Here is a 27,500-nt window from a genome sequence, read left to right as displayed (position 1 = left end):
AAATGAAGAAAGGAAAAAGCCAAATAGGAACTAGTAGGCTATTAAATTAAGCCACATTCTCAGGGTGGATTCATTTGCAGCCGTTGCATTTCCCCGCTGAATTTTTTTTTTATTGTTTTCAGCTTTAAAACAAAACCAAATTCCTGCAGGCAAATACGACGTCCATATGCGGATTCTACAAATGAATTCATTAGGCTTATTAGCCTAATCAATTCCTATTTGGCCTTTCCCTTTTTTCATTTTTGTTTCTAACTGGGTGTGTACCTAGCCAGCGCAGCACTCGGAGTTCGTGCACGCAGTGCTAACTTCTTTGACAGACATTCTAGCACTCCTTGAGCAAAGTTGGCTTCTTCAAGTCTTGTGTTCCTAGTTTGGTATGAGAGGCCCACCGTAGGTTTTCCTGCAGTATTACTTCAGCCTGCGATTAATTCTGTTGCGATCTTTGTGTGTTGTACATCAGCGCTTGCACTTCCACAAATTTATTCTAAGTATGCAGCATATTTGCATGATTAGTTTCGTGTAGAAAGCTTTATAAGTTTCAATAAAATTGAATTCTGGTACAAAAACTTTATATCCCTTGAATGTAAAGAAACAGCCTCTTATCATACTTTTGTTCACTTTTCTTTCCGCAACTCGCTGCATTAATCTTTTTCAGGCGTGGTAAAATATCTGTGACTCACCACTGTTCACGTTATTAAGGCATTTTTCATTTTGTGTGTGACAAAACATATGCACAAACGTTTCCATGATATGGTTGCAGTTGTGCCTATGACATGGCGCAGAAAAGGCAGATTGTAGAGAACTTATATCTCGATCAGTGATCTATCCGATTTATCCGGACTCCTTTGGAAACAGGCCGGTTTCCACCTACCTTGCGATGAGACGCGATGATACCTTATTTTAAAGTAGTATAGGGCCCACCGAATAAGCCAGTTTTTGGGCAGGGATCTCCTGAAGATTGAAAGGAATACTATCGCCGATAACGTTATGAATGGGCATCTCATTAAGACAGGATGATTTCATATTCTATTCTTATGTTGAGGCTAGCATAAGCGGTTCGACAGGTATTGAGTTGTTTAGATCAAAGATGTCATAGTTCTTAGTTGGCTGACCGAACTTAAGAACAGTGCCAACTATTCGTTTGGTTTTCAATACCCTTTTTGCTTGGTTATCGATCGTAAATCGGTGTATGTGACAAATAATCAATAAAACGTACAAATTAATCCTGCAAGTCTTATTTCATGTCGCATTTATTGTTTAATGTTCATGGTTTCAGAGCCAAATTTTTATGCTTAAATGAGGATGAAGGCAAACTAGTTCTTTTTTACCCCATACAATAATTTGTTTGTGGACACTCTCGTTCACTCAGCTGTCTTCTCTCTAATTTCCTTTATGGCACGCGGAAGGTTATTATGTCAGTTAGCGCAGATGGTGTTACTTGGGTGTGAGAGCTACTTTAAATTGAAAAATCAATTATTCTGGAGACCGTAGCCGTTTGTTTTTAAAGAAGGTTATTGCATAGTTTAGGGCTTAAAAGTGAACGGTTTTTGTAGAATGCCCATTTTAGGACAGACTGGGCTAGTCACCTCAAATTGATTTTCTATATTTTGATTGAACAACCTCGTCCCTAAGGCTTATCCCTTGAAAAATGGGGTTGTTGGTTGAAGGTCAACCTCGTTCCCTGGGCTTTGCCCTAAAAAAATGGGTGGATGCCGCCCCACCCATTTTTTAAGGGAAAAGCCCTGGGGACGAGGTTAATTGAAGGCATGCCTTTTGGGATCAGATTGTAAGGTTTAAAATAGCGCAATGAATAAATACTAGTCGCTTTTTTTCAGAAATTAATTTCCTTTGAATCGCTTTGAATGAAAGCTGTAAAATCATAATATCGTCGCAATTATCATCGAACGATTAAAAACTTTCGCTTAGAACCAGCTTTTATTGCGTGGTAATCTCGATCTTTAATAGCTTGCTTCGCAGCCGTTCCTTTTTGTCGTCACGCAACGCTCGTCTCCCTTTGTGGGGAGGAGCGTTGCGTGACGTGAGAAGGAGCGGCTGTGGAGCAGACGACCTCGATCTTCACAGAGTTAAATATTCAGTTAGACTGTAAGACTAGTTCTTTTTTTCGATTTTAAGAAAAAATAGTTGCTTTTCAATAACCCCCACCCCAGACTCACTCACTGCACTGAAAATAGAAGTCAGTAGTAGTGCGAGATTTTAACGTCCATCGCGAAAAAATAGTAGACAATATCGACGTTTTAATGTTTATTTAATATAAGAAAAACATCTTCATACTATCATAGTGACATGCTTGATATATAAGGAGTTTTAAAATGACCTGGTTTTCATGCAATGTTTTTAAGAAGCCCATATTTTACTTAAAATACTAATTTCCGCCATTTTTAAGCGACAATACAAAAAAAAACTCCAACAGCAACCAGTTGCAAAAATGATGAAACACTCCTACGGAAAAACGACCTTTCTTGCTTCAAATCGCTCCTGGTCACAGGTCTGTAAAATATAATACTGACCTCCCTCCTCCCTCCAATTCAAAGTTGTTCCTCCACGTTTTGAGTATGGTCTTGTATTGCTAGCAACTTTGATAAGGGGTGGAGGGGGGATCACAAGCACAAGATCATGGACAGGCCATTTATGCCAAAATACGGTACAGTGTCTCAAGTACTTTTGCGACTGGTTGTCTCATTTAAGGTTTACTTCATCAAGCGATTTCCACGTCTTAAATTCCCAAAACGAAGACGATAGCGACATAAATAAATAGAATGGCACTTTTTGTTGCTTTTCCCAGCCGATACATCATTGTCATTGATAGCAAACCGCCTAAAAAAGCGCTTAAGAATGTAGTGACTTGTAAATTTTGCCTCAGTTTTGTTGTAACGCATGCGCCATTATCTACCGTGACATAGCTTAAAGTTTCGGCGTTGTAATTAAACTCTGACAAGCGCGAATGCATAATAACAGCATAATTTTCCTTTTCTTGGTATCTAGAGATACTATAGTTGCGAATAAAGCTGCCAAACCTTCATTTTCACCCCTGTATCTGTAACGCAATGACATTTGATATGCAATGGCGTTATGTAATCGGTATACCGCGTGACTTATTTTTCAACATCGCTGTTAAAGTAAAACCGTTCAGTTTTTTTCATCTACTACGGTGAAAATAAGATGGTTATTAAAGTCCGTTAGAGCTAGAGAGTAGGAAAAGTTGTGTGCTATTTTAATTTCTATTTTCTGACGGTCTACCATCATCCACGGTCTACCATTCTGCAACAGTAAGAAATAGAATATATTATTATATTTATCTCATATGATGGTAGACCGTGTAGACCGTGTAGACCGTTGAAGCACGTAAATTCCTGACATTGCTGTGCTGTAAAATTGCTTTTCTTGGGGATAGTGTCTTCCTTTTTGCAAAGAAATAAATTTCCTTACCAAGTACAGAACTACAAAGCCACGTTATATGCGAGTTCTCGCGACTATGTTACTGAAATAAGCGCGTGAATTTTTATTATCTGATGCCTAGCCACACTCAGGCTTCAAAATCGAAACAAAGTTGTAAGACGACCAAAGAGTGAACACAAATCCAAACTTGTGTTAAGTAAAGTAAAGTCGGCGACAGCTGCTTTTTAGCGTAACTTTTCTTTCCTGTAAATGGCAGGCGATAAAAGAGGAACCACGTCCACGTACTTATCGGAAACAACAACAAAAAGCTATCTCCTTGATCTAGCGGAGCATCTTACGTCACTTTCCTTCCATAAATAAACATCTTTTAACCGAGTTCGAAGAAAATATATCATTTTTCGTATCTCTGTAGTGTTTTAGGACCAAAAACCCTTTTCATTGCAGCTTACTTAAGATGGTGTGGCATCTTTTGCCACGTGCTTCCTTTAAAAGCCCAATTTCTTGCATATTACCACATAAACAAAAGGGCCAACAACTGCCGTTTTTGTCTCGCCATTTTTAAACAGGCAAACCTAAAAAAATGAAATACTGTTTTTTATAGCCACCTCCTTAGGTGCTAAGAGTGCACCACGTTTTACCCCGTTTGATAATCGTGCACCACGGCTATAGGGGTATGAAGGACTCAGACAGGTAGCTTGCTACTGGGAGCGAGGTACTTCTTCAATGATCAAACGGGAAAATGAATTCCAGCCTGTTTGACCATTGGAATTCCCGTATCCTGCACAATTTCCAATATTGATTCCAACTCGAATTTTGCCCTTGTGTATTTTGTTACAGTAGCCCTCAATCAACCCGGGTCTGTGGTTTTTTTCGTCTTTATTTCGGATCCACAGCACTGCGTCAATAGGCAGGGGACCACTGCACTCGGCTCCATTGAAAGTGATGAACCGTCGCTTACAGCAGAGAGCACACCCTCCCAAATAAAGGTTTCTCTGGTAAACAACACGGAGAGCAGTGTCATCCTAGGTTTTAGTGAACTGACAATTCTGTAACAACAAATTAAAACTCAATTATTGATTTACATGTCTGTTCAAAAGAATCTTTTTCATTCCATAATGATGCCAATGGACAGTAACTTTCCATCCTATTTAAAAGCACAACCTTAATGTATAGATTTAGCCAGGGCTAAAAGCGAAGCTCTCGATAACCCTAACCCTAACCCATTTTCTTACCCATGGTGCTCTGCCGCGCGCGCTTCGCGCGCGAGAGCTCCGCTATAATTATCATCTAACCAAACCAAAGTTGACTGTAGTCGTTCATCGCACTAATTTTAGAATCGACAAACCTTAATCAGTCCAATGTCACGCCCGTCGTAGTACCTCCACGCGCACTGTTTCCAGTTTCTGTGATCGGTGTGTGTTCCACTTGGTACCCTTTCTCCTCTCTCACCACGTGGTCCAGGAGGACCTGCCACGCCTTTTTCACCTTTAGCTCCATCTCGGCCGTCGCGGCCTTGTAACCCATTATGTCCATTAACTCCGTTACGTCCAGGAAGGCCAGGTGACCCTTGCAAGCAAGTGTTAGGGTTCTGTTTCATTGTAGAAATTGGTGGAGAAAACATTTTGTTGTCTTGATGGTCGTCAAATATAATAACAGAATTTGCTCTCAGCGGGAATCGTTATTATTTTATTTTGCCCTTCGGACTGCCACAGTACAAAATAAACAAATTGATGATTATCATTGACCATATGATGTGACACAGAACTGATCAAGCCTTATTAAGATCCTCGAATTTCATTATCATTCTGTCTAGGTAAGTCTTCACTCACGCGAGGTGTGCGCGTTCAAAAAGCTCTCTCGTGGACAGTCTCTGATAATGGCCTAGCTCCTCTGTCTGCAGGAGGCGTAGCGCGAAATCAGTTTTAAATTTGAAACTATATTTTTTCAGTATTTAGAAACAAATCGTTTCAAAATCTAGAGAAATTAAAGAACAACACTAACCTTATCACAAGCCTGGCAATATTTAATATTTTAAGCATAAACATGAAGCGAGCTTGGTCCTCCGCTGCTTTGGATAAAACATTTAAATAGTTCTAAAAGAAGCTCTTTTGATATATATAGCTTTGTTTTCTCCACTAAAACACTTTCAAATTCAACACAACTGAAATCTAATTTCTTTAATTTGTTCGCAACAATTTTTGCGTTGTTCAAAGAAAGCAAATTTTCTTGTTTACTTAGAAATCTTACCATGGCGACAGAGGAGGCGTTAACAATAGCGCATTGCGAAGATATCAAGAAGTAAAATAGAAAGCAAACGGCAACATTTCTTCCTTCCATGTTGAGGTAAAAATAAAGTCGAAAATACTTGGCCGGCTGAGAAAATCGAGTATCAAACTCCAGCAAAGTTTTGGCCTACTGCTTCAAGTGCAGTTTATGATGAGAATAAAATTTTTACTGTTTGAATTAATTTAAACGAAAATTTTCTTGTTGTTGGGTGAAGACAATAGTAGGCCCCGATAGACCGCCACGTTTACTAACCTTGAAAAATAACAGCAGAGAAAGACGTATGAAAGGTAAGTGGATTAATTGAATTTGAAAAAGATCTTCGCCCGATAAAAATGTATGTCCTCCCCAGAGCTTGACAATTTATTGCATACTGTTTCGTAAACGTTGCTGAACGGAATAAACTTTTGTTAGTGCCAAGTTGATTTTTTTTACCTTGCTCCAAAAAAAAAAAAAAGACCAGAAAGAGAGAAAGAAACACAGTTTACTGGTGATGGGAACTGAGAAAAATACTGAAATCCAGGTAGCCTTTTATCGGACAGCTTTTGCGCCCTCACGAAAACCATACTGGATAGGGCTTCTGTTCACACACAAAAATGGTTGTGGCGGCGAGATTTCTGTGACGGAACGAAGCTGTGCAGCGCCCATCTCTTAAGTGGAGAGTCACATATGGGATAGGTGTTCATACTATATCGGATAACTTTTCGTGGTGCCACGAAAAGCTGTCCGGTGTGGTATGAGCATAGCTCTAATGTTAAATTGCCATGCTGTCCCATAGTATCCCCATACTCGCAGCATAATAGAAAGATGAGGCCAGCTGGTTTAAATGATAGACCGTAGCATTTGTTGAAATTAGTATGTGTAATCAAATGGTATACTCATGAAATTAGGGAATAATTTCACGCGCGTTTTGTCCAAATATATAAACGCAAGTGAAATTATTCCCTAATTTCACGAGTATACCATTTGATTTCTTATTAATATCATGGGTGACGAATTACGTTAGCAATCTTGGATTTTTGACATGTTTTCCTGGATCGTATCGATCGAAAACTCTACTCTCTCAAATGTTTTTTTTTAAGACCTTAAATTTGGCTTATAAAGTTCAGAATTTTTCAGACTTTTTCGGCAAAATACCTGTTAGAATCCTTTTTGATGTTCTTTTGTGTGTTCAGGTTTTCTAAAGCGTTTTTTTGTGCCCTGAAATCTTCATTCACGGCGTTTTAAAACTTCGTCGCCGATGATCTTGACACTGAGACGTACGGAAGGGTTGCCATGGCAATTTTGTAATTTCACATGTGAAATTACAAATTAACACTGAAATTTCGCGCCGAAATTAAGGAGTAATTCGTCACCTATGATATTATGTTATTAATAGTACAATCTCTATTTTGTGAACATTTTGTTTGCTAGTGTTTTCTCATATAACGCTACACGAATAACGATGAACGCACTCCCATGTGTCACGCTCCAGCAAGAGTTTCATTTTAGAGAAGTATTATAACCAGCTAAGCTCTCTTTGATGACCGAAAAGCAGATTAATGCTCGTGCAAAAAGCACTGATGCTTGTTTGAATTGTAAACAGAACATAAAAATTGATGGTTGTGCACTGAGAAGCCATCTTCTAGAAAAACAGAAAAGAGCGTTTGAAACAGGCTCATTCAACCATGAATCGATATAGTCGTCAAGTGAGTCCTCTTTCTTCCGCTTCTTTAATACTTGATTTTCATGCCCCTCTCACAACTATTTTTTCACCTGCTCTACGGCATTGAGCTTTCGCAGCTCACCCTATTTGCGGTTTAATTTCGGCTAATATGTTTATTTCTACTATAAATTTAGCGCACAGCTAGCTAGAACAAAGTATGCGTTGAGTTTTCTTCTCTCACTGACTCTCATATTTTGTTACTTTATAGGACTTCACGTAGTAGGAAAATTCGCCAAAAAGCATGTGGTAGCAGTCCGGGCCACAACCAGATCTGGATATGTTATTTCCTGCAATCTGATTGGCTCAGAGTTCAACCAAAACATTGACTTGACCGCGAAAGGACTAAGCTCAACAGAAATGTCGAACAGGGAAACTTCGCAGCAAATAGCTGTCGAGTGCTTTGGGTGGAATGTACCTTGAAGAAAGGTAACAGCAATACGGAGCCGATTAATCGAGATTATTTTATACGTCATAGCGTTCGATTTACGAATATCGAGATGTTAATGATTGAGAACGCTTTCTGAAAACACCCGTGGATTTCTTATAATATTTCAAGAGACCAGAAACAACTCGACGACTCCGATCGAATTGGAAGAATAGGGAATTTGAATACCGCGATACATTTTAAGTGGAAAGGTTTTAAGAAGTCCTGTTTAGAGTAATTTCTGCGAGCACAGCTTCGACCTGGAGAAGTCTGTTCTATTCTACTTCGGGCGCAATACCATACGCGCTAAAATCTAATTTCGATCGAAGGATTGATAATGATAATCTTAATGCTAATTATTCTTGCTGTAAATAAATTTCCAGTATATTGAATCGTCACACATGTTGGAAATATGCGAAGGTCAAAGAAATAAATAAAATTTGTAGAAATTGCACTCGCGAAGAGTCGTAAGCAGTCATTAACGAACTTCTGTCTTTGCTTATTGCAAATTGCAAAACCCCTTTGCGGATGAAAATAATGCAAGTGGACGTATTCGTGTTCTAATAGCTGTTAAATAGTCACTGAGAGGACGTAAACATAATTTGACAATTGTATTTTGAAAAACAGCTTTGACAAATGAAATAGATGTGCAGACTTTACTATTAATTGCTTGTGTCAAAATATTTAATAGAATGGTTTTTCACAAGACAAGAAAATATTATATATATATATATATATATCTCTATATTTTTTCCAAAAATTTGTTCCTTTAAATTATTGTTATTAAGGGGGTGAATCAGTTGAGACGACTGATGCGGTTCTAAATCTCAAAGGAAGGTGTCACATTGGGATGCAGAGCTAGTACAGCATCACAGTAGTTTTTAATTTTGGCATGAGAGATTTCATAATACCATGTGTCTACTACCTAGGACATAGTAGTTTTACGGTAGATAGGAATACCACGACTGTAATTAATGTGGGTTACAGACGGATACAGTTCTAGTTTAGTCATATTCTCACTTGGCATTGCAGTAGCAACATTCACTTTTATTGCACTAGCAATCATTTCCCTCCCTCCCTCCCTCCCTCCCTCCCTGTAGGGTCTTATTTTGTTCTATTCATGGACAGTGTGACCATTTTTATTATTTGATTGAGGTTGTTTTAATTCTTTTTTAGTTTGGTATTTCTTATTTGTTGGAGCACTTTATTTTTATACTAAATATTACCTTTTAGTTATTTACCATGTATTGTATTTTGTTATAATTAATAAAGGCTGTCTTGTATCCCAAACAATGCCTGGGTTTCTGAGTTTTGTTGATTTAGTGTAAAAACTATGCCATTATAGTAATATCCTGTCACTGTAGGTGGAATACATACACACTGAAAAACTTAGTGGGCACTAAGCCTCTATTATTATTAGATTATGTTTGTCCTGTATCATACAGTCAAACTCCTCTTTACGGACACCAGCTTAATGTGGACTCCCTGTTATTATGGGATGTTTCCTTGGTCACTGGGGAAAACCCTTAATTTTTCTCTTTATTCAACCCACTTAATACAGACTGACCTGTTAAAGTGGATAATGGACGTTTTTTTCTTCCTCAATGAACAGATTCTTATATAAAGTCAACCTTGCTAATCTACACACTTTATAGTCCATTGTGTGCTGTAGTCAACCTCTTTTTTTTTGTAGGGTAAAAAAACCTTTCACTTAATTGATGTCATGTCCATGTTCCCAGCATCATAGTACACCAAAATGAATGAATTGTGCACAACAATAATAGACCATTTTGACATCAATCAAGTTGGTAAATTTCACATAATTTTTGATCGATTTTCTCGAGACTTCCGTGTGTTTTCATGGACACAGTCTGCAGAATAAGAGCTTAGTGATGTTTAAAGATGCTAGGTGTGATGCTGTAGTATTTCGATAAAAAAGTTTATTTTTGACTTTTATAACAGGACCTGCTTGATATGGACACCTCCGTTATATAGACACTTCCTATGGCCCCTTCAGTGTCCATATCAATGGGGTTTGTCTGTAATTATGAAATATGGAACAGTTTTGTAAGATCGATCATTTGGTGTCCTGTTTAAAGTGTATTTTCAGCCATTCTTCACATTTTCCACCTTGCATGTCACAACCTAATATTTATTTCATTGAAATGAAAGGGTTATCCAGGGATGACCAATGCTCTTATTATATTGTCAGCATTGACATTTTAATTCAGTAATCGAAAATTATATAAGTGGGAAACTGGTTTGCACTGTTGCATACTGTCTCATGACAGTGATTAATCAACCATCATCATTTCAGTCAAGATTTTGTATTCAAAGCTATCGTATTGCCTTCTACAATGTGGGCTCGCTTGGGGCTATTCTTGTTGTTTTCACTTTTCTGAACTCGTGACAAGGCAGTCATTTAACTGTGCAACTGACTTTTGCATCTTTAAAAGCACAGCACTATGTGAAACTGCTTTGCACTACACCAAACAGACCACTATCAACAAGCAAATTTTATGTAGATTTCAAAAAAAATTTTTCCAACGGTCCAAAAAATCATACTCACCTTCGTTTTTTCGATGTTTTGCTCCTTGCCGGGCATTACTTTGAGCTGAAAAACTCTCGTGTTCGGTCGTTTTACCTCCCAAGAACACACAAACGTTCATCGGAAGGCATTTTTTCTTCACACCCCTGATTTCTCATTGTCTAAAGTCACAGCTCTCAAAGTAGTATGGGGAAAGGACACTTCTAGGTGCAGCAAAGAGCCAGGAAGTGACCTTCCCTCGTGTTTCTCGGCGTGGGCGCCATTTTGCAAATGTTGGTGACGTCATCATATATCCAGATCTGGTTGTGGCCCGGACTGGGTAGGATTAACTGATTTACCGTGGTATAATTGACGGTATTCGTCGCGTGTATAAAGTGAACAAAAGCTTCACATTGCGTTGCCGATTATAAGCTTACCTTATCAGAATCTAGCGAGCTCCTCTTCCATCACTGCGAAACAACTGAATAAACTGCTTAACAGTTTTCGCTAAAAAAATGTAAATTTAGCTGAAGGTCCATGGAAAAAGTAATTGGTTTTGGTCAAAAAAACTATGGCAGAAAAAACATGAGGCCAAAAATCGTTTCTGAATTAATTTATGTGAAATTTTTCTTGTTTTTTGAATACTATTATACAATGTACCGTTGTAATCAAGTGTTTTGAGAGAATATGCGGCTTTGAAAAGTCACGGAAGTGGCCTCTGTCAATCATTCATTGCCAAATATGTTTTTTTTGTCGTCACGACAAGAATAAATGTGAAAATCCACCAGAAACAAAACGTTACCGGCCCGAAACATTTAATGCAAATTCGTTATAAGAACAATGTGCTTTCGTTATTCTTTGTAGTATCAGCGACTGGTGACAAGAGAATAGTCATTTCATTCAGTACCGGTCATTTTTCTTGGCTGAGTCGATTGTGATCAGGATTTCACATTTCAAGCATTTTACATATACTCAAACATAAAAAATATAAAACAGTAGCCTTTGGACACCTTCTGTTATTTCATATGATGGTAGACCGTGAAGACCGTGTAGACCGTTGAAGCACATTAATTCCTGACATTGCTGTGCTGGAAAATTGCTTTTCTTGGGGACAGTGTCTTCCTTTTTGCAAAAAAAAAAAATTTCGTTACCAAGTACAGAACTACAAAGCCACGTTATATGCGAGCTTTCGCGACTATGTTACTGAAATACGCGCGTGAATTTTCATGTTATCTGATGCCTAGCCACACTCGGTCTTCAAAATCGAAACAAAGTGGTAAGACGACCAAAGAGTAAACACAAATCCAAACTTGTGTTAAGTAAAGTAAAGTCGACAACAGCTGCTTTTTAGCGTAACTTTTCTTTCCTGTAAATGGCAGGGGATAAAAGAGAACTGAGAACTGAAGCTTTAAAGAGCTTGTCTTCTTCTTCTTCTTCTTTTCTGTTTTTTTTTGGAGGGTGGGAGGGGGGCGGGGTTCAAGGAATGGTGGAATGGTGACAGGAAGTGCGCCCGAACACAAACCATTTCCAAGGAAACAATTTTATGACCTGTCATTTACTGTCTGTGCATTAAATGCCCAGAGAGTTTTTTCGGAGGCATTTCGGAGCCCCTTACTTATCAGTTGATTATAGAAGTAGTTCGTGTCAGACGTAGTTTTCGTCCAGTCCCGAAGAAAGTTTGAATGACGCTAAAGGTCTCCGGAGATCTTCGGATGACACCCCTGCTCGACACTATCTTTTGATGGAATGGGCACAGTTGGCATAAGATCTAATCAAATGCAGCAGAGGTTTTTGTGCGTGTAACTTTTAGCGTCTTTCCTTATTGACCTTTTAACCCATCACTTAATTTCTCCTAAAAACTTGGGCCAGCTACCGGCTCTAGTTAAAGTCTTCACCGGCGAAAAATGTCCGCGCATGCTCTACTAAAAATGACACGTGATCTATTTCGCGCAACGTCATTGGCTCTGAGGCAAAAATGCCGGTTGAGATGAAAAAAATAATGGCTGTTTTTTTGACAGTGATAGCGTTGTGGTTTTCTTGCCATAGTAAGAGATCAAAAAACATTTTGGTGAAAGTTTCGAGTGGAATGTTTTCTCTAGAAAATGTAGCGCCTTGGAAACGGCGGACAAACCCAGTGGTGGGTATTTGTCGGAGATATTGGCTTTGCAATCGCCGGCATGGGTGCGAAAGGCATGTCAAAAAGGTGGGTAATTTTGACTTTCTATGCTTACTGTTAGTTTCGTGCACATCGGTACAACAGGAAATTGTAAAGAAGTGAAAGAAAAATTATTGAGCTTTGTTATGTATATAAATTAGCTTGTACCGCTGTGCACGGAAGCGGCAGTTGTGTTAAACGTGTGGACCGTTTTCGTACCAAATATCGACTTGCATCTTTGAAGTTCAGGGACCCTCTGGAGGTCTAGTTCAGTGTATCCTCAAACATTCGAATTTTTATTTATTAAGCTTCGCTGGCATTTAATGCTCAGGTGAAAGTTTCTCGCCCCACAGTCCAACACAAGAGAAAATTGAAAGGTACAGCTGGTGGAGGGCCGTTTGAGCAACAGAATAATAATCATTATAATTATAATTAAAAGGAAGACCGCTAAATCTAAATCAGCGCGTTTTCTCTTTAGAATGTGTGTCAAATGGGACACGATTTTGATCGATCGAAAGTGAAAAAAATAGTATTTTCCCTAGAGACCGTACATGCATTATGCGTGCACAAAGTTGTTTTTTTAACTGAGAACAAAAATGGCCCTATCATGTTTGGCACCTTATATTACAATTTAAACTATTTCCTGAACGTTTGCTGGAAGTTATTCTGTACTTGTACTTAGAAATCTTTTTTAATCAGCCATGGAATTAATGTTTTCAGGTGAATTGTTCCATAATAATTTGCCCCTCTGTATTTCACTGAGAATTCTTTGGCTGTTAATCTATGTATACGTGTATGTTGTGCACAGTTAATTTTGTATCTCAGCATAAATATAATTCTTTCTTTTATTTTTAGCATACATTGCCATACACAAAAAGAACAGAAAATTATAAATTAACTGCAATAAAAAATTGACTACAATATTAGAATAAAATTTTATATTAGATGCTGATCAGGTATATTTGTGATAATTATGTGAAGTCTTTTTTTGTGAAATAATCTTGAAAAATAGCAGGTAATGTTCCAAAGAAGGATAAAAGTGTAATGAGATCTACATGTAATGATTGAATAAAAATGTTTTGGCTTTTCATAAACTGAGAATTGTCTAAAATAAAAAGGCAGAGCTGTCATTAGGGGCCGTAACCCATAACACCTGTTACAGCTGAGCTCACTTGATGTTACAGGTGATCAAAGTGGAAAGCTGAAGGTGGTAACTTAAATTTTTGGGACCTGTATTGGGTGAATCTTCATTTGCTATGGCTGTTTCAAAACGTAATGACAGCCCTGAAAAGGGATGGTTATATCTCTGTAGAGCAATCCTTGGAGTTATTTTTTTTTTTTACACCAGCATACTTGCCCTCTTTGGGTCACAGGAGATTGCTAGCATTGGGGGTTTACCTGTACTGTGTATTTATTAATTGTGATTGAGTACTTTTAAGTTTTATAATATGTATACGCATAATCAGTTCTTGTTTTGCCAAAAAATGCTTTCCAAAATATGGGTTTTCTTATTTACGAAGTCAGCTAGAGCCAAAAATTGGCACATCATGCTTGTTAGTTTCAGCCGGTGAGAAATTTGGTACATCAAGTACAAACTTGTCCAGTTTTCAATTCCAAACCTTTGTCAAATTCATGGTTGCATGATTGATGCATGCACAGCAAAACATTAATTTTTGACATTGTTTCATTTTCTTCAACAAAAGACCAATTTACATAACTTAAAAAAAGGGTAAGCAAATACATGTAACTTAAAAATAATATACATTTCCTTTCTTTAAGTTCCATCATGAGGTCACATAGTATTACATCTTTCTGATTGTTGAGTGTTCGATTTTCTTTTGTACATGTATCAAATTCATCCATGAATTGGCTCACAGGAGGCAATGACTGTGATCGATAAGAGTGCAGTCAGACCCTTCAAAGTATTATTGTACACTGTAGCATCTCATCAACACTGTAGCCAGTTTCAAATAGTAAGTTGTTCGTAATTAAATTTTTATACCATCTGGAATATTAAGATAAAAAGAACTGCTGGTAAATGAAATTATAAGCACCACTTTATGGACAGCTCTTTATTACAGACAGTTTTCTTTGTCCACAGAGAACCCAAACAGTGTATTAGCTAAGAAATAGTAATTTAGATGTACATGTAGTAACACTGTATTAGCTTATAAGATAGTTATCTTGAGGTGTAACTGTCGCATCCGACTCGCCTGACAAGCAAGCATTTGACACTGGCAATGTTAACAATCTCTGATTCAAATCCCTTGTAAAACGAATCATAAAGAAACAGGAACACAGGTTCTTACATCTTATGTTATTAGCTACTACAGCATAAATGCATCTTAGAATTATTCCATTGGCTAATACAGCATTTGAGTTCACTGTGTCCAGTCTTTTGGCCGTAGCAAAAGGGGACTGCTCTACAATGTACACTGTAGCTGTAAGCAAAGTACCAAGCTTTTTGAGAAAAATCCACTTTTCAGCATAAAACAACCAAATCTGGCTATTTAATGCAAAATCAGGTGAAAAAGTCAGCAAAAGGCGATTTGTAGGTTTTTTGATTAAGGGATAGGTAGCATGATGGTCATGGACCGCTTGCATGTGTATATCCAACAGTGTTTATTTACTGTGCAATATCAGGGCTGTCAAAAAGTTTTTAAGTAGCAGGCTCATAATAAAATAATAGTAGGCGGCTTTGGAACTCGCACCAAAGGATTTTGTTAGAGTCTCAGTAATGTCCCAGACCTTCCACGACATTGCACCGTTCTAATGTTTCACAGATCTAATTACTGTTTAAATATGCATTCAATGAGATTCAAACCTGGGAAAAACCTTACAGGAGTTTAAAGTTTGGAGTAAACTTTTAGTCTTCATGAAATTTTAGTTGGATCATGTTGATGAATGCAGTTGTGTAGGATATGTAGTTTCCTATTTTGATCTTCTGTCAGAATTATGACAGAACTCTCAAATACAGATCTCATTCAAACATTATAGTTTCATTGTAATTATCATTTGTTTCTTTTCCTATAAACTTCTCATCAGGTCTACATTTTGCATGAATTTAATGTGATATATATTTGAAGCGGTTGTTGGTTTACAGTGAAGTATTTTTCACTTTGTTTTTTTTTATATGAAGTTGAGTTTCTTCTTAGTTGTTGGCTAAGGCAGTGTTGAAGTAGTGACATGCTAACATACTTTATTGTTCATTTCTCTTCAGAAAAGATTGATTGATCCTGAATCAAACAAAGTCCAGCTTCAAAAACAAGATTTTTGAAGAACAAATGTGTATTCAAGCAAAGTATATGTCCCTGACAGTATCAATAAAATTTATTAATGGAAAGATCTGGGTTTTTACTCCTTTGTAGCACTTTTGACTACTCATCACTTTTCTAACCTATATAGTAAAAAGATCATATAGTATAATCAGTATTTTTTCCAACTAACATATTTGCAATCAAAGTTCTCTTCTTTTACATATAGTATTGCCCTAATTTTAAAAATTTCATTATCTTATTCAGATCAAGCACAGTAACCATTGAAAAGAAAAAAAGAAAAAAAAACCCTGCTCGGTCATAGACGGCTTTAAAGTTTTGATATTAAAATTGCAATGAAAAGAACATGAATGCAGACACTACAGTTCATTTAGCTCATGTTCAAGCTTTTTTTATAAATTAGAAAGTCTTGCTGGAGAAGACATAATTTTGCTTTATCTTTTCGGTAAAAAAGTAATAAAATAACTTCCAGGTGTCTAAGCAATTTCAAAGGACCCATAGTGTCTTATTTCTCCGCTGCATAGAGCTGTGAACAAAGGCCGTTCTTTCTAGTGACCCGGCTTTCATAAAAAATATTGTTGTCCTTCGTGAACGTGAAGAGTGCAAAGTTGAATCCGGTAAACCGGCCAAAACGCGAGCATCGCAGGGAACGAATCCCATAAGAATAGGTGAAAAAGGATAATAAAAAGTCTAGGCTATTCTAAAAATATCCGTATATGCATTTGCAACTCATATTAAACCGCAATTTCACTTCTTTCCACTGGAATAAACAAACGATGGATGTATTGCCGCCATTTTGAATTTGGCAATGTCACGTGGTCGCGCGTCGACCAATCAGACAATTTTCGCCGGTGAAGTTAAAGTCAAACGTTTTGGTAATGCACATGCGCAAGGTCTTCGATCTCCTCTTCCTTTTTGGCTTAAGGGAGTTTAAATAATCAAGCTATGATCATGTCGCTGTATGTGCTTCTCTTCCCATTCTTTTACCTACGTTGAAATCGATACAAACATTAAATTTATATATTTTCATCTTTCGCTGCACTGAAAACGGAACTCTAAGACATGAGTTAGAATTTGACGGAGCTGCTCAATCTCAGATTCCAACTCTTTCTCCGGCGTCTGTCTGGTAACCTCAAAATGGAAGTAAGAAGTGCCTCTGGCTGCTCCGGTTCGTGTTCTATTTGTTGATATTGTTCCAATGTACAATTGATAACGCATCCTCTATCGCCAAGGGAACATTTTCTTTGTGGGAGTAGTAATCGCTTTCATGGAATCACGTAAAATAGAAGATTCAAAACAATTGTTGGTTGAGGTTTTTGTGATATCCGGAATAATCAATGTAAGGTCGAGGTAAGTGTTATCAGCCGAGCTTAAGGCCAAGGCTGATAACACTTACCGAGACATTGATTATTCCGGATATCACAAAAAAACGAATCTAATAATTGTTTTATTATACATTATTTTTGAAGAAAATAAGGACAAACACAGCATCACATGGAACACAATTTGACAGTGCTCTTAGAAATCATGTATTGCGCGCACAACCAACAGATAAGTCACTTATCTGCCAGCAGATAACTGATGCGCTGATTTCCAAAATGAATTGTAGGCTCTTAGCTAATGAGAAGGCAGATAGTGAGTACAATGTACAGTCGACTCCCGATAACTCGAACCTTCGCTAACTCGAACCTCTCGCTAACTCGAACCAAAATCGATTTCCCCTGGATTTCCGTCATACATTCACTGTAATTTTACCCTCGATAACTCGAACCCTCGATAACTCGAACCAATTTTCGTTTCCCCTCAGGTCATTTTCTATATAATTTTACCCTCGATAACTCGAACCATGTTTTGAACCCTTACATGAAAAGTCGGGAAAAAAGCCGTCTACTGGCATCCGAAACATTGAATTTTGGATTTCCTATTGACGTGTTGTAGGAGTATAGTTTACTAGTGGAGGCTGATGTTGATTGCCACAGGCTAACGTGAAGCAGCTTTTCTTCTCAAAACAGTAAAACCCATGCTCTGTTGTTACGTTACGTTCTGATTTATCATCTAGAAGTATCTTTTAACTTTCACTTGATATTTCTACAATTAGATGTGATTAAGATGTTCACTGAGCAGTAAAGACTGTTTTTTATCCTACTCTCGGCTATTTTCTTCGAACTCCCGAAGGGGTTTTTGGTCCTAAAACGCTACAAAGATGCGAAAAATAATATATTTTCTTCGAACTCCGTTAAAAGACGTTTCTTTATGAAAGGAAAGTGACGTAAGATGCCCCGCTAGATCAAGGAGATAGCTTTTTGTTGTTGTTTCTGATAAGTACGTGGACGTGGTTCATCTTTTATCCCCTGCCATTTACAGGAAAGAAAAGTTACGCTAAAAAGCAGCTGTTGTCGACTTTACTTTACTTAACACAAGTTTGGATTTGTGTTTACTCTCTGGTCGTCTTACCACTTTGTTTCGATTTTGAAGCCCGAGTGTGGCTAGGCATCAGATAACATGAAAATTCACGCGCGTAACACAGTCGCGAAAGCTCGCATATAACGTGGCTTTGTAGTTCTGTACTTGGTAACGAAATTTATTTCTTTGCAAAAAGGAAGACACTGTCCCCAAGAAAAGCAATTTTCCAGCACAGCAATGTCAGGAATTAATGTGCTTCAACGGTCTACACGGTCTACACGGTCTACCATCTTATGAGATAAATATAATAATATATTATATTTCTTACTGTTGGAGAATGGTAGACCGTGGATTGATGGTTGACCGTCAGAAAATAGAAATTAACATAGCACACAACTTTTTCTGCTCTCTAGCTCTAACGAACTTTAATAACCATCTTATTTTCACCGTAGTAGATGAAAAAAACTGAACGGTTTTACTTCAACAGCGATGTTGAAAAATAAGTCACGCGGTATATACCGATTACATAACGCCATTCCATATCAAATGTCATTGTGTTACAGATACAGGGGTGAAAATGAAGGTTTGGTAGCTTTATTCGCAACTATATTATCTCTAAATACCAAGAAAAGGAAAATTATGCTGTGATTATGCATTCGCATTTGTCAGAGTTTAATGACAAAGCCGAAACTTTAAGCTATGTCATGGTAGATAATGGCGCATGCGTTTCAACAAAACTGAGGCAAAATTAAAAAGTCACTGCATTCGTTAAGCGCTTTTTTAGGCAGTTTGCTATCAATGACAATGATGTATCGGCTGGGAAAAGCAACAGAAAGTGCCATTCTAATTATTTATGTGGCTATGGAATTTAAGACGTGGAAATCGCTTGTTAAAGTAAAGCTTAAATGAGACAACCAGTTGCAAAAGTACTTGAGACACTGTGCCGTATTTTGGCATAAATGGCCTGTCCATGATCTTGTGCTTGTGATCCCCCCTCCACCCCTTATCAAAGTTGCTAGCAATACAAGACCATACTCAAAACTTGGAGGAACAACTTTGAATGGGAGGGAGGAGGGAGGTCAGTATTATATCTCACAGACCTGTGACCAGGAGCGATTTGAAACAAGAAAGGTCGTTTTTTCGTGGGAGTGTCTCAACATTTTTGCAACTGGCTGTAGCGTCATTACTAAGAATCGCGTGATGGTATCCAACATTAACTTGCTACTTGGAGCGAGGGACTTCTTCAATGATCAAACGAGACACTGAATTCCAGCCAGTGTGACCATCGGAATTTCCATACCCTGCACAATTTCCGATGTTGATTCCAACTCGGATTTTGCCCTTATGTATGTTGTTACAGTAGCCCTCAATCAACCTGAATCTGTGGTCTTCGTCTGAAGGTCTTAACATCCATAACACTGCGTCAATAGGCAGGGGACCACTGCACTCGGCGCCATTAAAAGTGATGAACCATCGCTTACAGCAACGGTTACAAAACCCCAACCTTACATTTCCCTGGTAAACAACGCGGAGAGCAGTGTTATCCTTGAGTTTAGTGAACTGACAATCCTGCAACAACAACAAAACAGTAATTTTCAACGAACTTTAATTCATATCACACCTCAAAATGAAACCGCTGTCAGTAATTCATAACATTTTTTGAAAGGTCAGGCAGGTCATGAAACAGTGCAGAAAAGAAAAGCTTTTCGCCTTGTTTTCTTAAACTGCTTATGGCGAGAATCGTTCAAAAATACTACCCTTCTTAAGTGAAAGAAGTGTCTCTTTGGTAAACGTAAAACAGCAAACCTGGATCAGCCAAATATCACGACTATCGCTCTTTCGCCACGCGCATTGTTTCCAGTTCCTGTCACTTTCCCCCTTCTCACCACGTGGTCCAGTGGTACCTGCATCGCCTTTTTCGCCTTTAGCACCATCTCGACCGTCGCGGCCTGGTGACCCGTCACGTCCAGGGAGGCCAGGTGATCCTTGTAAACATGTGTTAGAGTTCTGTTTCGCTTTGGAAATTAGAAGGAGAAAACATTTCGTTATAACTGAAGGTCGTAAAATAATTGAATTTGCTCGCAGTATGAATGGTTCCTGTTCAATATTTTGCACTGACGAAAAATAGTCGCAAACCAAGAAATTGATGATTATTATTGATCATAGAAGTGAACAGACTACTGATCAAGCCTTATTAAGATCTTATAGGGGGGTGAATTAATAAAACCTTTGGTGGACATGCTGCTCTGATCGCAGATGCTTAATCGCGAGAATGGCGTCCTCTGTCTTCTTGCGTGGCAGGGGTGTCACTTGTACTTAAATCTGAATCATTTCATTTCATTTCTAGAGAAATTAAAGAGAAAGACTTATCTTTTAATTGTTAGAGTTTATCAATAACCCGGCAATATTTTTGTTGTTCTCTAGATCATCTAATATTTTAAGCATAAACATGAAGCCAGCTTTGAAAAAAATTCTCCGTTGCTTTTTATAAAGCAATTTATTAATAGTTCTAAAAGAAGCTCTTTCCGCAATCTATGTAACTTTGATTGGTCTCTCTACTGAGCAACTTGCAAAGTTCAACAACTCAAATCTGTTGTCTTAGTTTAGTCCCACTAACAGGAGGGCATTTTGCACGCGCATGCGTGAATCCGCTGAACGACAATAGAGTGGGCGCGTCAAATCTGATGGCGCGAAATCGAAAACTCGCGCGTAAAGTTACAGTCCTTTTAAAAGCCATTTCGTTGGTGCTTTGAATACCGTACTTTCCTACAAAGAATATTCTCCATGACAAAAATCGGACGTTTTCTACGCGGGTTTTCACCTGTAGATTTTTCAGCAGTAGGTTTTCTTGGCCTTTAAAGACTTTCAAGACAACGCCAAATGTCATGTTCCTGTATAAGTCTGATTTTCACTGGCAAAGCAATGCATTTCTATGGTTTGATTTCCAAACTCGTGGTTTTACTTATCAGGGAGGAAGTTCATCGTAGCAATGTTCAGCTGCTTTAAGACAAAAAGCGAAAAAAAAAATTACAACGCGAGGTTTATTTGTTAGCGCGATGTCTCATTGTTAAACTGATCGCGGAGACACGCACTTATTTATGCCACAAAAACATGAAATCTATGGGGTTTTTTACAGTTTTTCGAAAGTTTTCGCGGAAAATTTTATAAAAAATATTCTCCTATAGGAAATGAAGAATGGATTTAGTTTGAGACAGCAACAATTACAAGTGATTATGTAGTACATAATCACTTGAGCATTTTATAAGCTCAGTTACAGACAAAACGAATGCATATACTCCGAAAAAACGAACGGTGCTTTTATTATTCTTTAACTCTAAAAGATACAGAGATTTTACCTAAGCTACTGTTTTGAAGCGACTCTTGTGTAACAGCTCCTGTGTTCCACAATCGATTTCTTGTTATTAATTCATATTTGATGACAGTAGTAATCCATTCAAAACAGAGAATGGCCATCACTCCTTAAATCTAACTGACGATGTTGTTCACCTTCAAAACCTGTTTAAACATAAGACAGGAAGTTTGTTAAAGGGGTGCATATAATGCTGTTTCCTCAAAAAATAAATACTTCTGTTAAGGGACCCAAATGAGCTGGGATGCGACAACAAACATGACACAAATGGATGGATGAATTTGTCTGTTATTAATGTTTCTGTTGAGAGCTTTTTACTGTATCCAAATGAACCCCTTATGTAAGTTTACATCATGGAAGAATTATCAAGCAGAAACTGATACATTAAACAGGAATGTGGTTCCTTATTTAACAGGTGTATTGATAAAGTTTCATTTCGTGCTATTTTAAGGTTGGGGAGTTAGGCTAGATTTTCTTTAAAGCGCCAAAATGTTATATTTATTTGCATAATGAAATGTAAACAAACAGTGTACCATCAAAATAAAGTAGAAAAAATCAGAATTCAAACCGATTGCTGTAATTTTTTTCCTTTGTATAACTAAATGATAGAATATTCTTATTTTCAAAACACAATCTTACTACCTTCATTTTATTGATTTAAATTTATAGTTGAAGTGCGTGTATTTTATTTCTCAACGAAGACGTACCGGAAAAGAAAGCTAAAATTACTGCAGAAGGCGATTTTTTACAGCCTTCATCAAAGGGCCATTCATTCGCGGAAGTATTCTTAGTTTCATTAATCATTAGCTTAATCTGGGGAGAAAGGCAAGATTTCGAGATAAACAAGCCAGAGAAAGGGTGAAAAACAGTTTCACGGCAGAATGGACACTTAATTAACCACTGTATTCCTGAAACGATTAAGTTCGATTTTAAATTTATACTGTTGAGAAGAATTAAGTATCTATATAGGATAATTGTTTAACGAAAAGCTATCATACTGACCTTTTCTCCTGCTCAAAAAATGTGCGCGAAATGTTAGGCGGTAAGAACATTCAGCCGCCATCTTGTCTTCGATGTACTGTTTTACGAAAGGAAAGACTATCCTCTAAAGGGCGACAGCGAGGTTACAATAAGCTCACTTTCATCGTAGAAGTACCTCGATACCTTAAAGAACATATTTGTGGAATGTAGCACCCAATACACGTCATTCAGCTCCAGAAAACAGCCTGCAAATGCTGGTACTGAACGTAAACAATTCACAGAAAATGCCTCTGTGGCACTTTAACAGCCCATGTTGACGCATGCGCATACAAAATGCCCTCCTGTTGTCCCACTACGAAAATCTTACCTTCGCGACAGAGGAGGCATTATCAACTGCGCATGCCCATTGCAATTATATCAAGAGGTAAAATAGCAAGCAAACCATGTTGAGGTAAAAACAAAGTCGAAAACACGTTGCGGATTGAGATATCGAGTATCAAACTCCAGCAAAAGTCCTTGTTTACTGTTTTAAGTGTAGTGAATTAATGATGAGGATAAACAGTAACTTTTGAATTAATTTTAAGGAAAATTTTCTTGTGTTGGATGAAGACAATAGTGGGCCCCGATAGACCGCCACGTTTACTTACCTTGAAAAATAACAGCGGGGAGAGACGTATGAAAGGTAAGTTAATCTATTGGATTAGAAAAAGATCTTTGCTTGATAAAATGGATGCATTTTAATTTTTTTATGTATTAAATCCTTCCTTTGCTAAAAAAATCCAATATACTAAACTAATCAGCCACTTTTACTCTCGTGAGAGAAACTGGGAAAAATACTGAACTTCCGGTTAAAACTGCCGGTTTCGAGCCGTATGTTTATAAATTTCTACTACAAATTAAGCGCACAACCAGCTACAACAAAGTATGCGTTGTGCCTTCTTCTCTGACTGACACTCAAGACTTTTTTTTTTTTACTATATAGGAATTCACGTGCTAGAAAAATTTGGCAAAGAAAATTTGGTAGGATTAGACTGATTTGCCGTGGTAAACTGACTGTATTTAAATAGGCTATTTGCATGAAGGCGTCATTTTACTACTATGACCAGGATCCTTCAGGCTTTTGCTTTCTTGTGCAAATTAGGACTTTTGTTATTTAAACCTCACTGGGATTACCAAATTTAAATATGAAAAGAAAAACGAAAAGAATTCTGGTCGTAGTAGTAAACTGACTGTATTTTCCGCGTGTATGAATTAAACTAGTTTTACATTACATTACCGATGGTAAGCTTACCTTACCACAATCTAGCGAGCGTCTCTGCCATCCTGAGAAAGGACTAAATAAACAGCTTACAGTTTTCGTTAAGAATATAAATTTGTTTGAGGTCCAGGGGAAAAAAGTCTGCTTTTGGTCAGCTAACTGTGGCAGAAAAAATATGAGGCAAAAGCCGTTTTTGAATTAATTCCAATCTGAGTTTTTCTTGCTTTTGAATAATATTATGCAATGTTATAGTGTTGCAGGAGCCGGCTCCTGACTGTGTTTTGAGAGTACAAATTTTGGAAAATCACAGAAGTGGCGTCAATTATTCATTGCCAAATGTTTTTTAGTCGTCTGGATTATGAATGTGAATATCTACCACGCAGAAACAAAAACTTGCCGAAACAATTTATGCAAATTCGTTTAAGATTAATTCCCTTTCTTATAAGCACTTTGTAGTCTCAGTGACTGGAGACAAGAGAATAGTCATGAATTTGGTGACTGTCATGTATCTCGGCTGTTATTATCGTGATCATGTTTCAAATAAAGCATTTCCCATACTGAAAAAAACAACAGCTCGATCACCTTCTATTTGGCTGAGCTTGAACTGCAAGAAAGTATTGACTGTTGAGGTGGGATTACAGTTATATCCCGCTCGCACAAACTCGTTGCAAATTTCATCTGAAGGTTGTCCCAACCTCGTCCCCAGGCTTCTCTCCTAGTCGTCCTAGGGAAAAGGGACGAGAAGGCAAACAAGATTTTTTTCTCGGAAAGCATCACACTGCGCATTGATTTTATATCTTCCTCGGCGTTCAGCCTTTACTCATCTTCTACATCTCGACACATCGTGGTAATTAATTTTTTTGGGAAGTGCTTAAAAAAGGAACAATAATTTTTTTCATTAAATTGTGTCTCGTATCTTGAAGGATGACGCAGCTGAGATTTACTACATTGCCTGGAGGACATGCCGAAATTTGTTTATAGTACAATTTCATTGTGTTTGCTTAAGACTGTCTACAACGCTGCATCTTCCAATGTAGTCACTAGTACTTTTATTAATTACGACTTACAAAACTGTTTTGTATTAGGACAAAGTAGTATTCGGCTGCTACATATGGCGAAGATTCTACCTATCGAGCCTTGACAGAAAAAAATATCAGTTCACCATTTTCCCTTCCTCGCTCCGTGCTGTGCTTTAACCAAGAGACTATAAAGGGGACAGAGAGGGCATCCCCCATATACACCCTATTCCATAGGTAATTCGTCTCGAGTTATTTTTAACACCACAGATCTCAAGGGGGATTAGACAACAGCCAATCACATAGCGCGAATATGTTCCGCGTGGATGACCCACGCTGAGAGCCACGCGTCCTTCACGAAATGACGCAGAACAAAATGGGGGAAGACGCGGAGAGCGATTTTGCTATTCCTTTTGTCGACGAAAACGACTACAGCGAGATTTCTGCGAAAGCTGTGTCAGCGAAACCGAAATGAAAAAAGAATCGCCCTTCCTCTCTTGTATAGAGCTAACAGTAGAGCAGGGAAATCCTTAACACACTGAATATTCTCTCAGGATCATTTATAATTTACAGTTTGAAGAGAGCAATTTCTGGTTTGATGTTTATTTTTTTCAGTCTTTATAGCGATTATTCCTACCCACCTACTTTGTCAACTGTAGGCGAACCCTCCTAAAGCTGAATTTCAAGGGACCATATTCAAGCTCAGATAGAGAAATAAAATTTCGTCGTTGCTTATTTACGTCCTCCATAAAACGCGAAATTAGGCATTTTCACGTCGTAGTCGTGCAAAAACGGGAAAGAAATGAACAAAAAAGTGTGTTGCACGTGCGAAGTTGTTTTTTTGCTAATTAAACCTATTGTTTTTTTGATGCTCTAGTTGTCGTCCGCGTCGTTGGATCTTAAACTCCCTAAATTGTACAAACGACCGGTTTCAATAGACCGGCGAAATTTCTCATTTGATTAAAGCACTGAGGTTACGACAACTTCGAGTTAAACTGATTTCACGGGTTGTCAAAGAGTCCAGCGATTCCTTTTTCCCAGGTGATCGCCGACTCATTTCGCTTCAATATTCAGGAATGCTCTCGATCTTTTTACGCTTTCATTGCCTCTCGCCCGACATGTTTTGCACGGCGTTTGGTCATGCGAAACCTCCACGAAACATCCACGCCTCGCGCGAGGTAACTTTATCCCGATTCTAAAAATAACTCGAGACGAATTACCTATGGAATAGGGTGTATATGGGGGATGGCCTCTCTGTCCCCTTTATAGTCTCTTGCTTTAACATATTATCCGGCTATCGGTAACTCTAAAGCGTAAGAATCAAGTCGCTTTCTAATATATTTTCATCTTTTCAGTTAGGCGGTTTGTTTTAGTATCTACACTAACTTAAGCGCCTCCACCATTAACTAAAGTTTTGGGCGGCAACAAACTATGGAAGAAAAAAATTGACGCAAACAGCCTTTGTAAATTGATTTCTATGAAATTTTTCTTGTTTTTTAGTGTATATCATTTTGGAAACACACGCGTGATTGACCTCAACAAGTCATTGCCTGAAATATCAAGTTTATTAATCGTTACGATTATTCCGAGCGAAGCGATTTATAATCACGTCGCGAGAACCGCGCGTGGATCATAGCGAGCTGCAAACACGTAGCGCCAATTCTTGCAATGAGTGGACATCATTAATTATTCATGACCGCCGAAGCGGCAAATTCGAATGCACGAGCGCTTTGAATAAGCTCCAAATAAGAGAAGAATGGGCCATTTTTGGTCCACCAGCGTTGATAAAACGGAAGTCCTTAGATAACAAGACGCTACAGAGCGTACACTTCGGCGTCGTGGTTGTGGAACTGATTAATTGTAAATGCGGAGGAATAGTAAGGAATGCAATATGGTAAGAGTAAGGTGTTCATTTGTGAAATTATGGGATTTGTCAGGATATTCTGAAAAGAGCAACATCCAAGAGGCCTACTTGCCAAAAACTAGCATTTCGGGACAAATTGTCTCTGAGATACTAGCCCAGTTATGCTCTGATGACTCCATACAAATCCTTCTTAATTTGATTTGGGTCTAAACGTTTAGACCTAAGTCAAATATGAGGTTACTGGCGGTGAAAAACAAGTCTAACAAAACAAACAGTCACACAGTCTTAGTCACATCAGGCTTCAAAAACAGCATAGTAGTCTCACGTACTGATTAAAGATATGTAAGGCATGGGTAAGGAGTCAATTACGTTGAGCATGGAATTGGCTAAAACTCAGTGTTACGAGTTCGAATGTTTTGAGGATAATTATTTACTGACTATCAGCACGCAGGGATGTCGGATTAACACAAGGAAGTTTAATACCAAAGGAACGTAGCCTTTACAGAGCTTTAAAACACAGCATCTGCCAACACAAACTTGACTTGAGCTTAAGTAAAACTACATAGCCTCTGCCAATAATAACAAACTCTCACTCGAACTTCAGGTATCTTACGGCTTCCGCCAACTTGTGAACACAGAACTTGAAAATCGACCTTCGTCACACTTGACTAAACACAGCAGTCCAGCGCGTGGGAAAAAACTTAGTTCGTCAAAAGAAATCGCTTGGAACTTGTAAACCGTTTGACATAAGGTTCTAGAAAATACTAAACAGGCGAATAGTAGTAGCTTTTCGACATATTTATGTTTTCTTTAACTGATGCA

At 38.0% G+C, this 27,500-nt stretch overlaps 1 protein-coding gene and 1 pseudogene across 1 annotated transcript in view; both read right to left on the bottom strand.

Annotated features, from left to right (window-relative positions):
- The window catches only part of LOC140940662 (uncharacterized), a 19,380-nt gene extending 14,342 nt beyond the window's left edge, over positions 1–5,038 (bottom strand). The window contains exon 1 of the mRNA XM_073389651.1: positions 4,763–5,038. Coding sequence (XP_073245752.1) covers positions 4,763–5,038 — 276 coding nt within the window. The remainder of the gene's footprint in view (positions 1–4,762) is intronic.
- Positions 5,039–19,410: 14,372 nt separating this feature from the next.
- LOC140940656 (uncharacterized) overlaps positions 19,411–27,500 on the bottom strand; it is a 114,662-nt pseudogene continuing 106,572 nt past the window's right edge.

The sequence above is a fragment of the Porites lutea genome, chromosome 6 (assembly GCF_958299795.1).
Source record: "Porites lutea chromosome 6, jaPorLute2.1, whole genome shotgun sequence".
Classification (NCBI taxonomy): Eukaryota; Metazoa; Cnidaria; class Anthozoa; order Scleractinia; family Poritidae; genus Porites; species Porites lutea.
The sequence above is the reverse complement of the archived record's forward strand: the minus strand, read 5'-3'. Positions and strand labels throughout refer to the sequence as shown.